The sequence below is a fragment of the Vulpes vulpes genome, chromosome 7 (assembly GCF_048418805.1).
Source record: "Vulpes vulpes isolate BD-2025 chromosome 7, VulVul3, whole genome shotgun sequence".
Taxonomy (NCBI): Eukaryota; Metazoa; Chordata; class Mammalia; order Carnivora; family Canidae; genus Vulpes; species Vulpes vulpes.
In genome coordinates, this window is record NC_132786.1 from 85,641,747 (window position 1) to 85,657,287 (window position 15,541).

Sequence of the window (15,541 nt, forward strand, 5' to 3'; positions counted from 1 at the left end):
CAGTGTTTGTCCCTGCCATCTATATAAGAAGGCATGCAATTTGTAGGATAAAAGGGGAGGAAGATGAACAGTTTAGTATTAGGCAAATACATAGATGATATAAACATTTTAAGAGATGAGAGAGAGTTTGAAGAAGTGGAAAAAATGAATAAAATTAGAATTATTTTTTTTTCTGATTCATAGACCTTATGTTAAAGAATAAGACCTTATGTTAAAGGTATGCTACAGGGTATTCTTGGAGTAAAAGTAGGCTTTGAATGTCTGAGAAGAATTCATAACTATTTCTGTAAGCACTATGACCTATTAATAGTTTTGAGGCATAACAGGAGCTGGGTCACTTGTAGGTTTGTAAAGTAGTTCAAGTATCCCCATGAAGTTTGAGTATTACTACTAAATTCTTTTTTCTCCTACCCATCAGCTAGTAGGCCACTAGTTAGAAAACACTGAATGTTATCTTCCCTAAAGTGTGAACATGAAGGATTATATAAAGCCTTTTTTATTCTTAATTCCTTTAGTTACTTACTACTCCTTAGCTCTAATGAGAACTGAGCCAGAAGAAAAAGAGTGAAGGTGCAAGATGGCAGATTGTAGGAAAGTCTAGATTTTCAGAATAGATTGTATCTGAAATTAATTACTCGAACCTGGGTGTCTTTAAAAAAAAAGAGAGAGAATATTTTTAAGCTACTTTCCAGGTAATTTAAGGCTATCTTAGAGAAAGGAGCATAAGGATATGAAAATCATACCTTCTTATTTCCTCTCTTTTCCCTTACACTTTTTCCACAAAATGGTTTGGCTGCTGCAATAAAGCTCTAGATTTCCTGAAAGTAGATCCCTAAGATGGCAGTCTGCTCCTGCATCTTGAACCCAGGATGCTTAGTCTGGAAACCTAAGATTTGTGGGCATATCAGCAGAACTCTGAGCCTGCTTAGATATTCACACCAGCCAATTCTCTGATCAGGTGCTATCCACATGTATTTGCTTGTGACCTTGTTGTTAGCTTATTGGTTTGCATGGAATATGATTTCTCTGAATTAAATCACTGCTTTGAAATTCACTCTGATTTCAATAAAGTTTTTATCAGGAAGACCAAAGGTAAATAACCAACTGCCATTAAGGGTATATACCTTTTTCACCTATATGTTTTTATCCTTATATTTTATTCACTCATATATTGTCTAGAAGCAACTTGGAGAGATGCCTTTATATGACAGGATTGGACAAACTGATAGCAGCAAGATAAGAAAGATCAATGAAGATGAGGACAGAGTGGAACCAAAAATAATGCTGCAAGTATATATATTATGATTATGGTATTTCTGAGGCAAGGCCTTTATTTTGGCTCTAAGCTTCCTAGTTGCTGAAGGAAAGGGAAACCTTTGTTCATTACATTCTTCACAGTATTCATAAGGAAAAAACAAACCATCTGCTTAAGAGAAGTAGGCTATTGGCACAATTAATGTATGATTTAGAGAAAACAGTGATATTAATATTGATAACATCCTTCCAGTAAATCCGCTGATGTTTTTGTTATTAGGACATTTTCACACAATGGCCCTCAGTGTAGACTAATGGCATCACACAAATATATAATGTAGTATTCAATAAAACCAATTTAAATTATTGGGGAGAGGATGGATGAGACATGATGTACTCAGCTATCTGGTGATCTTACTTGGTGCTCATGTGCTCCTTCATGTATATCAGGTTAAATTTGTTAACCGTGTTTGCTCAAAACTTCTAGAATGTGTTAGTGAAAGAGATGTGTTTAAAAAAAAAAGTCTCTATAATTAAGGAGTTATCTCTATCTTCTTTTAATTTTGCCAGTTTTTGCTTTATGTGTTTGAGGTGATGTTAATAGGTACATATAGTTCAGGATTGTCCTATCTTCTTGGTAAATTAACCTTTGAATCATCAGAGAATGCTTCTATTGTCAATAATTCACTTTAATATCTACTTTGATATTTGAAGAGCTATATCAGCTTTCTTTTGGTTAGTGTTCATATGGTATATCATTTTGTTTTGCTATGAATTTTCTCTTTTGTAACCAGCATAACCAGGTGTTTATTTTATATTACAGTATCTCAGTCTTTTTAGTTTTTTTGCAATTCTTCATTTTTTTTAAATTTTATTTTATTTATTTATTCATGAGAGACACAGAGAGAGGCAGAGATGCAGGCAGAGGGAGAAGCAGACCCCATGCAGGGAGCCTGACACGGGACTCAATCCTTGGTCTTCAGGATCACACCCTGGGCTGAAGGCGGCGCTAAACCGCTAGCCACCTGGGCTGCCCTCAATTCTTCATTTTTAAGATGCATTTAGAAAGTTGTTATTTATTTACTGATATGTTGAGTTTAAATCTAAGCTCTATTTGTTTCTAATCTAACAAAAAAAATCTTTCTTCTTTTTATCTACTTTCTTGCTTTCTTATAGATTAATCAAGTGGGGATTTTCTTTCTAATCTACTTTTCCCTGTATTAACTTTTATTCTTTTTTTTTTTTTTTTTGGATACCTACAGATATAATTTACAATATTTGCAGAAAATAATGGACTGAATATTAATATTAGTATTCATTAATATACTTCCCATTTAGCTGCTCCTACCTATCCACAGCTTCATTGGCATGATTAAAAACATTTTCACAGATGATAACAGAATATATAAATATGAAAAAATATTGGTGGCTATACCTTATAACCAATATTTTAAATTTGAATATTTGATATTTGCCAGCTATATTGCCAGTCCTTCCTTATTTTATTAAAAACAATCCATTTATTGGTTCCATGTGAAATCATAACAATTATTTTTGGGGATAAATGAATCCCTACTGCAAGTGGATATAAAAAGAATATCTCGGAAAAAAAAAAAAAAAAGAATATCTCGGGACACCTGGGTGGCTCGGTGGTTGAGCATCTGCCTTCGGCTAGGGCATGATTCCCCAGTCCTAGGATTGAGTCCCGAATCAGACTCTGAATGTGGAATCTGCTTCTCCCTCTGCCTATGTCTCTGCCTCTCTCTCTGTCTCTTGTGAATAATTAAAATCTTTAAAAAAAAAAAAAGAATATCTTTTTAAAAACATTTATTTATTTGAGAGAGGGTGCACACATGCACATGAGCAGGGGGAGGGCAGAGGGAGAGAGAGAATACCAAGCAGACTCCATGCTGAGTGTGGAGCCTGATGTGAGGCTCAATCTCATGACCTTCAGATGATAGCCTGAGACAAAATCAAGAATTGGATGCTTAACCAACTAAGCCATGCTGGTGACCCCCCAAAAATATCTTTCATAGCACCTGGAACTAATATAACACTGTACATTAATTTTACTAGAATTTTTTAAAGTTATTCTGTAATTGGAGTATGACCTGTGTCACTGAATAGAGTTAATAAAAATCCTCAAAAAGCTAGGGTTTGGGGTTTTTTTTTTTTTTTAATTCTTTTTATACGGGGTGTTGTAGTTCTTAATTTGAGCTTTTAATAAATATTGAGTGGTAATATGTTAGAGGTTATACACCTTGGCAAATGCCTAGAGTATGGTTTTCTGTGTAACTAATGAAGTATAGGTGGAGTTAACACATTTTTATGAGATTTAAGCTGTCTAATGCAGTTGTGTTCTGGAATAGCATTCCTCTTCTACTCTAAGGTGAGCAGAGTGAACATCCATTAACTGTACAGGATTCTCTTCATTAAATAAATAAATAAACAAAACAAAACAAAAACCCTGCTTATTCACAGAGATAAATACTGAATCCAGAAATGCATTTTATATACATTTATGTAGGGATCCCTGGGTGGCACAGTGGTTTGGCGCCTGCCTTTGGCCCGGGGCGCGATCCTGGAGACCCGGGATCGAATCCCACATCAGGCTCCCGGTGCATGGAGCCTGCTTCTCCCTCTGCCTGTGTCTCTGCTTCTCTCTCTCTATGTCTATCATGAATAAATAAATAAAATCTTAAAAAAATATATATATATATACATTTATGTATATAATGTATGTATCATAACCAACTTGTGTTTATGCAGGGAACACAAAGTTGGTTTAGCATTCAAAAACTCATATAATTCATACATGAACTAGAGGAGAAATCTATATAATCATCTCATTAGATGAAGACAAACATTTAATGAAGTTGAACACTTATTCATGATAAAAAGTTATTAAACTAGAAATACAAAAGTTTATTAAACTAGAACTTTCTGTTTTCTTTTAAATTAGAACATTCTTAACTTGATATGTGAAGCTAACAGAAGTCTATCAAACATTATGTTAAGTGGTGGAATGTTAAAATCAAGAATTTCCTTTAAAATAAGAATTGTTAACATTTCACTATTTAATGTGCTATAACCACTCTATTCAACGTTTTCCTAGAGGTCCTAGCAAGTACCAGACAAGCAAAACAATAAAATAAAAATAAAAAAATAAAGAGAAAAGCAAAATTGTTATTATTCACTGATAATAAAATTGAATATATTAAAAACCCCTCAAGAATACAGATTATTAGAATTAATAAGTTTAGCAGGATGGATGTCTCCAAGAATCACTACACATCAGTTAATTCTAACAAACAGAAAATATAATTTTTGTACAAGTGATTTATAGTGATTTATAAAGCAACAGAAAATATAAATAGCCAGTATGAATTTAGCAGAAGCAGCTCAAACACCACAGTAAGACATTCAAGAAGACCTATATAAATTGCCAGACTGAGGAAGCCTCAATATTATAAAAATGCCATAATGCCAAACTAACCTATGTTTTCCATAGTTCTAATGAGAATTTGAACAGGTCTTTTTAGTTTAGTTTTGTTTTGTTTTTTGGTTTTTGGTTTTTTTTTTAAGAACTTGGCAAGAACTTTCTAAAATGTATGTAGAGGAACAGCTTGGCCCAGAATAGTCAGGATGCACTTGAGCAAGGACAAGGTAAAAGAGCTTGTTCTCTCAGATGCCAAAATTCATTTATAAAGTAATAGTGATAAGATAGTGTAGTGTAGCTCAGCAATTGACAAGTAGACCAGTGCAACCGAGTGAAATCTAGAAACAGACTGACATATTCATGCCAGTTTGAGACTAATACATAACTAACACTGCAGATTAGTGAGGAAAGTACGGACTAACAAATGGTGGGGGGAAAATTGACCATATGAAAAAAATGGAATTGGATTTGACCTCATATCATTCATAAAACAGATTCTAAATGGGTTAAAGCCTCAAATATGAAAGGTAATGTTCCTAACTTCTTGAAGAAAATGTAGGAGAATGTTTATATGATTTAAGACACAAAAATTCCAAATCATAAAAAGTTTGTTAAATTTGACCGCAGTAATTGATCTTTGAAAGACACACTATACTGTTTTTCTAAGGAACATTGAAAAACATGCCAAAAATTGGGAGAAGATATTTGTAGCCTGTTTAAGAAAAAAGGTTGTTATCCAGAATATACTAAGAACTCACAGTTGTGATCATAGGAAAACACAACTAACTTAATAGAAAAATGGACAAACACACAAGCAATCAGTTCACAAAAAAGTAAAACCCGGAGTTTGGTAAACATAATATTCAACCTCTGAGTAAAAATAAAATAATTTGCAAATGTAAAGTTCCACAGTAATATGTGATAGCCAACATGAAGGAAAACTCATACAGCCATTTTGCTAAAGCGATTTGGTATTATCCAGTAAAATGGAAGAAATGCAAATTCTATGGCCCACTAAGTTTACTTCCATATGTGTATATATGCTTCCAAAAGTTCTTGAAACGAGTACCAAAAGACATGTTCAAAAATGCACAGCAATATTGTTCATAGGAATTGCAGAAAACAGTGAATTAATTCTAGTCCTACCTATCCACATAATGTTTAGCAAACAAAAAAACAATTTGCAGAATATTGTATACAGTTTATTACCATGTATATAAACTTAAAAAGCAAGCAAAATTAATCTATATTGTTTAGGGATACTTTTGTGAATAAGTCGGAGAAAAAATAGGGGCTACAACTAGAAATGAGACATAAAGAGGGCTTCAAAGGTACTAATTTAACTTTTTAGGCTGGATGGTAGGAACATTGGTCTCTTTTTCCTTCTTTTTCTATATAACTTACACATATGGAATAATTTTTTGCATATAAAATATATTAAAATAGAAATGTTTAAGTAGCTTAAATGAAAGATAAACCACAAAAGACTTTTGGGGGCTTATAACACTTAGTATTTAATAAGGGGGGAAAAGCCAACAACACCAAGAGACATTTATAACAATAAGGGGGTTCCCTAGGTCACTGGTCTTCTCCAAGAAGTCATATTTTCTGCTCAGGCTGTAATCAGGTGTTGTCTTTGTCCTTTTTGCTTTTCCCAGAGCCCTCAATGTTAGTGGCTCTTTTCAGATACCTGTGGATATGAAGCCAGGCTAGACCCCTACCACCACGTCTGATTTATTTCCTGATGGAGTCTGAGAGTACATTAAGCATTCACTTTTAGCATTGGAACCCAGAATTTTAAAATAAGGTTAAAGGCATGATTAAAGCCAGAATTCATTAAATGGAAAGTCATTAAAAGGAAAGTGAATGCTTGCACTACATTATCAAGAGTGTCTTATAGAAGAGCATTAGATACAGAGCAATGAGGTAATTATTCCATGCTGTCACATTGTTTAGTTCTAAATTGGGGCAGGAGAGAATTCTAGAGTGGATTCATGCTTGTTTTTATCATGCATACCAATATAAGTTCTTGGTAAACTTTCATCATTTTCATTTTTCCTGAACAAATTGTTTTCAGTAACTTTTAATCCTCAATAAATAATTTTGACCATGAAATATTATTGAATTGCACTAATTAAAGGGTGAACATTCCCGGTAAATCACTATGGAAAATTTTAATGAACAAGCCAAATGAATGAGAAATCAATACTTATTGATTGTTTTCTGGCATATCATTAGAGCCAAAATCTGTTCTCTTACGCAAAAAGCAAAGCACCTAAATTACCTGTCTAGTTTTGTGCAAGTTTTGCATCTGTCTTTGTGTAAGTCATTAAGAGTTTTGTTGCCAAATCAACGAGGCATTCAGAAGGAGGTATTCAGTTGCAAAATGAGAACTCTCCTTGGGTCCTATTTCTTACTGCCTCTTTGTAAGTTCACAGAAGTCACCAGACCCTTCAGTCCTACTGAGGTATGCATTAGTACTAGAAGATATCTAAAGTTGTTTTGATAGAAAACAAGCTTTTTTTGTCAGAATGAGCTTAAGCTTAGTAGTTTTCTGTCCACTTTAGGGAAAGCAGGCCGCTTTTTCTTTTATTTTGATGTTTAAATTTTGTTTGCTTGGAATTGAACTATAAGGTAAGATGATGATCTGGAAGATAAGACTTTTTTTTAAAGATTTTATTTATTTGAGAGAGAAAGAGAGTGTGTGAGCAGGAGAGTGGGGCAGAGCAGGAGGGAAAAGAAGAGGGAGAGACAGAATCGCAAGCGGACTCCACACTGAGCAAACAAGAGCCTGCTGTGGAGGCTCGATCCCAAGACCCTGAGATCATGACCTGAGCCAAAGCCAAGAGTCAGACGCTCCACCGACTGAGCTACCCAAGTGCCCTGGAAATAAAGACAATTTTAACCTGAATGTGGGATATAGCTCCTTTTCAAGGAAACTTTACAAGATAGCTATATTCAGAAGTGTTTCTTATATTTTATAAGTAATGCTCTGGTTCACCATGAAATTCTAATTATATAGATTGGGAGATAGTGTATAGTTAAGATAAAATTGACTGGAAGAATAGGCTAGGAGGATGCAAAAGAAGATGCTGTGCGAGTGGTTTGTAAATGCAGTGCATGTTGGTAGGCTTCTGTGAATTTTTCAGGGTAGACCACAGATTTCACTTATGCTGTCTACTGGCCAAGAGGGAAATAGGATTAATCATGGTGTCACAGCCTCTTTAAAATTAAAACCAAGCAATAAACAGCTATTTCTGGAATTAAGACCAGAAAATGAAGTGGTGTGTATGGTTCTGAACAATGTTCCAACTATATTGTTTCAGCAGTTATGAGATCCTTAGGGTTTTTTCTGTTAATGGAGGACACTAATATCAAGTTATGACTGAATCTCAGTGGATGTGAAGTAATATTCTACTTCAATACTTTATACTAATTATGTCTGAGAACCTATAGAAAATGCCACAAATTAGGAAACTTAAGAAATATAGACACGGAAAACTCTATTGCCTGTGAGTTTCATGATGATAATAGGGCCTTATGACTACCCAGAAGAGTCATTCAGATATTTATTTTGATTTTACAATTAATGTTTGATTTATTCAAGCTTTATACTTTATACTAATTATGTCTGAGAACCTATAGAAAATGCCACGAATTAGGAAACTTAAGAAATATAGACACGGAAAACTCTATTGCCTGTGAGTTTCATGATGATAATAGGGCCTTATGACTACCCAGAAGAGTCATTCAGATATTTATTTTGATTTTACAATTAATGTTTGACTTATTCAAGCTACATTATCAAAAACTTAGTTCTTTAAGTTTTTATATTTGATCTGCAAATCACTGTTAAAGGATCTTTGAATAATATTTTATTCCTATTTATAAACTTAGCTAATTAACACCTACAAACATTTTAAATTGCATTTAAAAATTCATTAATATTTTATTTCCTTTTTAACTACTATTCATAGTGACTGATAGTCTTTGAAAGTACTTAAGAAATTCTATCCACCTATTACACTACACTTACAAGTAGTGTAGCCTTTGAGTTTTCTTAAGCCTTCTAATGCTCTGTGTACATAATTAAGTCTTCCCATGGTTGAAAGATACTTTCCAATTAAGGAAGCCAACAACTGTTACTGCAAGTAACAGATTATTTCCTACCAAAAGCCTAAGCTCTGAATTCTCTTTCTAGTAATTGAGGAAACTATTATATCATGATATATCATTTGGAGGGTTGCCTACTTAGCATGCTTGGGATTACTAATATTCAGAGATATTTTTTTGTAGGCAACTTTGAATGACAACACAGAAGTTTGTTTATTTTTTTTAATACTTTATTTATTTATTCATGAGAGACACAGAGAGAGAGAGAGAGAGAGAAAGGGGGGGGCGCAGAGACACAGGCAGAGGGAGAAGCAGGCTCCATGCAGGGAGCCCGATGTGGGACTCAATCCCGGGTCTCCAGGATCACACCCTGGGCTGAAGACAGGCACCAAACCACTGAGCGACCCAGGCTCCCAAGTTTGTTTATTGTTGTCATGTCAGAGATGCTATAATATCAAGAAGAGGACATTTACATATCCCACCTTCCTAGACCCAACTTACATACAAGACCTCATGGTCCTACTCACAGAAGTCTGCCCATTTGATTAGTTTTTACAATTTTCAAATTTTAAGACTTTTCTATCAGATTCTAAAGATGTTTGACAGTGAAGGAATCCTAAGATATTGAATATCTTTCCCTGTTGTCTAAGCAAAATTCTGTATCCTTTCATATTCTCATAATCGACGACTCTGACAAGTGTTACAAATGATATTTGCTGGAATTAAGGATATCTCACATAGTTTTTTTCTGACTTATAGCCACTATCTCCACGGGCAGTCTAGTGGCATTGTGTGACTAAAGAGTCAGGGGCAATGGAGTTGGACCCCCTCTGCCCTCTTGAGAACAGGGAGGTAGGTTAGCCATAAGCTGAAGAAGTCTATGTTGGGTATCACACTGCACTAGAGAAACAGTACACTAAAACAGATCACCAAATTATGTTTCAAAGGCCACACAGATAGTTTTGTGACTGCATTTATTGATAAAGTGGTAAAAATGGAATTTTTTATTATTTTTGGAACATTAACAAATGAAATGTATAGTTCATACAACAGTAAACTCAGACGTACTTAAAAGATTAGGAAACAGCAGTAATCTTCTACTTGTTCTGAAACTGTAAGAAATCAGTCTCCTAAAATTTCATAAATACTACTTGGGGTATAAAGTTTATCAGCTTTTAGGTGACTATAAGGAAAGCAACTAAAATAATAGAGTTCAGGGTGAGAGTTGTCTGTGGGTGGGTTCTTAAGTAAAGTACTATCATAAGATGAGACGAAGTTGTGTAACTTGGTCTCAAATTACCGTAACTGATTCAATACATCTTCCCTGTACAATACTAAAACAAAGTAGTGACTGGAAGCTAAGCCATAGGGGCCCTAATCAAGCTAGCTCATCTGGCAGTTAGTAGAGTACCAAGGCAGGCAAACAGTCTCCATAGACGTAATTGAAAGAGCAGCCTTCTCACGTGGGGCAGGCTGATAGTCACATGGATTTTGACAGTTTCCTGGACTGATACCAACATCTGGGAATCCTGAGTCCAAAAACACCAGAGCTCTCGGATTAGAAAGGAATTAAGATGTCTGTAAAAGAAAATGTACTGAATCTGCTGGTTGTTTTCTTTTTGCTAATTTTAAATATATAAGTAATATATAAATGCAAAAAATACATATATTAAAAAAAATGTTTAACATTACAATTAAGATTAAAGTATCTGTTGGCCAAGATCTTCAAATCTAATACCTTCTTTGGAGGTAAGCACCATTGTCAGTATGAAGTAGATTCCTCCAATTCTTTCTCTGTTAAATCACATGCATCTATTTATCACTAGAAAATATATTTTATGTTGCTCTTTTTAAAATATTTAGAAGGAGTGTACATATGGTTTTGCAACGCGTTAGTCATCTAAGAATATTTTGCTGACCTTTCCATGTCAATAAGTAGATTCATTGACTGCTTATGTAACAGTCACTCTTCCAAGCACTTGTGTATCTATTAATGCATTTAGTCCTCACAGCAGTGAACTATTGGTACTATGTTACTATCATATCCATTTTGAAGTTGAGGATTTTGAGGGACAGAGAAGTAGGGAAATTGCCCAATTTAGTGGCAGAGCCACTGTTCTGGATTCTATTCGAGGAAGACTGATTCTAGATCACTGTCATGGAACTGTTTTACACCACCTCTCTGAGATACATAAACCTACCTCTGAGTGCAGTACGTACCAACCCAAAACCCATGGGCCCATCTTTCATGGGCCCAGATACTGTTCAAGTTTTATAAGGCTGCCAAGTGTGTCATGATGCTCAGCATTGTAGTTGATAACAGCATTAGTGTGATAGTTGAGGTAGGACTGTTTTTGAGGAGAATAATGCTCTAAGAATGCAGAGGGGGGCCCCCCTCATCATGCTGCTCCTTTCCCCTCCTTCCCTTGCTCTCTATATCTGATCTGTGGGCAGCATTCCAATTACGTCAAAAATAACGTCAATAAAGTGAAAAAAAATGAATGACTCACAGCATTACTGTAGGGAACTGGTTGCTGTGTAATATGATATATAACATTCTAATTTCACAGAACATTTTTCATAACAGCTGCTAAAATCATAATCGAATCCATTAAATTTTTTTAAAGGATGCAATTCGAAGCAATAATAAACTAGTCTTAAAATGCAGGTATATTGAGATGGAGTCCCACCAACGCAAAACTGCTCCATCCTTTACTACTTCATATCTTCTCTGTGTCTGCCTGTCTGTATTTATTAATCCACTTGAGTCTGTTCATCTTTTGAATTGCTAGCTGCATTTGAGTCAGAGATAGGCTTTTTTTTTTTTTTTTTCCAGAGACTGGAGGGTCTGAGAAAAAGAAGAAAGAAGGAATAGAGATGAAAAGGAAATTTGATTCTCTGATTCTTATGGAAAACAGAACGTGATGGCCTGGAGAGAAAGGGTAGAGGAAGGACCCAGGGTCTTGGGTTTATAAAAGCAGTGTTATATTATTGATTAAGGTATCTGCAGAGAGCGAATGACAGTGAGAGAACGCTACCACCTAGGTCCTTGCATTCAGTAGCACAGAACTTAGCAACATGGAGCCAGTTGGATTTCTTCTGTTGCATTGCCATCCTCAAAGCTGACAGCTAATTTTTTGATGTAAGAATTTTATTCCATGGATAACTATAAAACCAAGTAAAATACCTCAGGTTTTTTTCCTTCTTCAATACTGTATACTAACGGAAATTTGCAAAGTTAGTACCTGACCTGTATTTTTGTTTGGAACATAAAGTAAGACTAAACAAAGATTCAACAAAGGCAAAAGATTACTTGTGAAATTTATTTTCAGACTTGAGAGTGACCTTCCAGAAAAACGATAGGCTTTGTTTTGTTTTTTAAGATTTTATGTATTATTTATTTTAGAGAGAGAGGAAGAGAGCAAGTAGGGAGAGGAGCAGAGAGAGGGAGAAACAGACTCCATGCTGAGCACAGAGCCTGACTCCGGGCTGGATCCCAGGACCCCGAGATCAGGACCTGAGCCGAAATCAAGAGGCAGATGCTTAATGGACTGAGCCAGCCAGGCGCCCCAGGATGATAGGCTTCTGAGGACTGAGCTCTATCCCATCTCATCCATAGATTAACGGTGTGATGCAGTTAGTAAACAAGTTAGTAATCTTGAAGCCTTGGCTTTCCAATCTGGAAAAGAAGGCTGGACTAGAATCCTTAAGGTTCTTTTGAGTTGTAATACTCTAATTCTTACACAACATGATAGAGAAAGATAGCTTCTAGTTACCCAGCTACAAAAGTCCTATACACATTTTCCTTCTATTCCACACACCTCCTCTAACACTGCTAAAGGGGGATGTTGCCTGTGGTGTATTTAGTAGTTGATTCCTCTGGACCTCTTTCCTTTCAACTTCCTGCCATTGAAGTGAAAGCTCCCCGCTCTATTCCATTTTTCTGGTTCTTTAAAAACATGTATTCTCAGGGTGGAATATAAATTGCTGATTTGTAATTCATGAATCACTGCCATGGAGGGACCCCGAGAACTTTGTTTTCAGGGCCTCAAAAATTGTTAATTGTATGCGGTGTGTTGTTGGCCACTTGGATCATGGACTTAAGGCACTACTCTTCTAGATACCTTCATCTTTAATAGATGTAATTCTGTATGTGTGCTCCAGCAGTTTGTACCTACTCAGTGCTAGCTGATATTAAAGCAGATGTTCTAGATTGCTCTTTGGAGGTTGTTTGATATGAGTACCAGGCAAATTACTGACCAGTCATGGAGCCAGAAGTCCCAGAAGAAATTCTCTATACTCTAAACCTTGCCGATAAGTAGTTCTCATGTTCCCTCACTTTATTATTTGTTCAGTACCTACTGATGGAGTAGCTACTGCAGTCCTGGATATCGAGTGCTCTTGGTGGGTCCTTCAGGGCCAGGATTCTATTGAAAAAGGAGCCATGTAGAACAGGCTGTCTCCTTGAGTCTTCTGTCACCAAGTAACCAAAGCTGTTACAAACAGACCAAATAAGAAACCGTCTGAGAAATAGTTTTTTCTATAGTTTTCAAAATGCCTTCCTTCTTATGCTTTCTTAATACATATGTGAAAGATTAATAATAATACTTCCCATGTAGCCAGTTGGAGAAATGAACTTGCTAGATTAGCCACATTTTATGTGATTTTACAAACAAAAACACTGAACATTAAAATCTTTTTCTAGTAACTTGTTCAACCCTCGCTAAATTTGGAGGGTACAGACTCGTAGCCTGGGAGTCAAAAAAAGAAAAATCATGGCAGTTCATCAACTAGCTGTGCAGATGACGGCACATTACTCAGGTTCTCTGAACTTCAGGAGAGGATAAAACATACTTGGCTGCTCTGTTGCGTGGGGCTGTTTTAAGGAATACCTGAGATGGTGTGTGTGACCGACCATGCTTTCTGTTATAGAAAATACAGCCCCAAACCCAAGATAGATAAGCTGTGAAACGGGCTTGTATGACAGTATATCTAATTATATTATTGCTTTCATCTGTGTGGTGTTCCCACATTTTATATGTAAACAAGAGCTTGTAAGGTTGATTATCTCCCAATTATCACAACTAATGAACTCTTAATCGGCAGCTGCAAGTTTAGATTTTATTGAAAGGGAGAAATTAAAGTGATCAAGGAGATTATTTTTTCTCCTTTGACATGTAAACAATAAAGAGACTACTAATTAGAAAATATTTAGCTGTCCTTTATATATACCTGAATAGTCTGGCTTTTCTGAATATTCACTTTTCTTTCAAATACAGGAAAAGAAGAGTCAGAACATTCTGTAAATATTGTCATTCAGTGGATGTATCTCCTAGGGAAAATATATTTAATATAACTGTTAGAACCATATGCCAAATGCAAGGTTCCATAGGTAAGAGAGGCACAACCTGAGATGCTTCCTTGTTTTGGTCTTATAATATATTTACAGCACACCTTCATAATAACACGATGAAAAGGAATTTCCTGAAGTAATGCTACCGTAAGAAATTGTTTTATTCCATTAATATCAGTACATATTAATTTTCTGCAACTCCGTTATAGGCTTTGCTTTTAATAATTTAAATCCAGAAGCACTTAATTATTAATTCTGAAGCCATATGAACATTATGGCTTCATTTAATGACTGCCACTCTAAAAAGATAAAATATGATTGATGCTCAAGCTACATTATTTCTAAGAAGCAGTAGCATTCCAGATAAATTCAGCCAGAGAACAACTTCTCAGCCAACACCTTCACAGAGCTATGGGTAACCTTTACTTCTCCCCTTTGGAATGGTGACTTGGAGTTCTGTCTTGGTCTCTTGGGGGCAAGATTAAAGGTGGTAAGAGGCAGACCACAAGGACCACGCTGGCTCTTTGGATGTTACATTTTCTTGTTGCCCTGGTCATCTTTGGTTGGTTGGTTTCTGGCCACCTTTGGTTGCCCTGGTCACCTTTGGTTGATTGGATTCTTTTATAAGGCTTTGTACATTTCTCCTAAATCTCACTGATTTGTTTCTGGCGGCATATCAGACAGGCTGGCATGATTGTCACCTATTTTTTGCCTGTATTATTGATAACCTTGAGATCGTTGTTATCAGTGTCTGTGGTCTCTTTGTCCATCCTTTCCAAAGGTTTCTCTTGCTGATTATTTTGCATGATTCTTTTCTTAGACTTGAATGAGGCAGTCCCAGAGACAGAGCGCCTGGATTCAAAAGCACTAAAAACCCGAGCCCAGCTCTCCGTGAAAAACAGACGCCAGAGGCCCTCTAGGACAAGACTCTATGATAGTGTCAGTTCAACAGATGGGGAAGACAGTCTGGAGCGAAAGGTGAGCACCGTTGACTGGTTTCTGACTTGCAGTGTTGAGCTGTATCCTTGTTCCCACAGCTTATTGAAGATGACTTTTCTGCAACCAGATTCTGTGTAAACAGCTGATAGTTCACTGCTTTGTCTCCTAAATTCTTACTCAACTCGATATATTGTTGTAATTCAAATTATTTCTGTATCATTCAATGAACTAACCCAAAAGCATTATGAAATATTGTCATATTTCACGATGGTGCTTTTATGTTCAGGTATTGGTTTTACCTAGTGGGAAATAATGAATGTACAAGGAATTGTTTCTGTGTCTTAGGTGTCTGTGTTAGCTACAATGGTAATATGGTGAATTGTTGTAAACTATGCAGTCTCATCTGTAAACCAACAAAAAAAAATTGGTTTTTGAGGGATTTA

General features: G+C 35.7%; 1 protein-coding gene across 38 annotated transcripts in view; it reads left to right on the top strand.

Moving 5' to 3' along the window:
- The window catches only part of PPP1R9A (protein phosphatase 1 regulatory subunit 9A), a 312,437-nt gene that overhangs the window by 260,141 nt on the left and 36,755 nt on the right, over positions 1–15,541 (top strand). For all 38 annotated transcript variants that reach the window (XM_072764309.1, XM_072764313.1, XM_072764315.1 and 35 more), the window contains one exon: positions 14,980–15,137. In XM_072764309.1, coding sequence (XP_072620410.1) covers positions 14,980–15,137 — 158 coding nt within the window. The remainder of the gene's footprint in view (positions 1–14,979; positions 15,138–15,541) is intronic.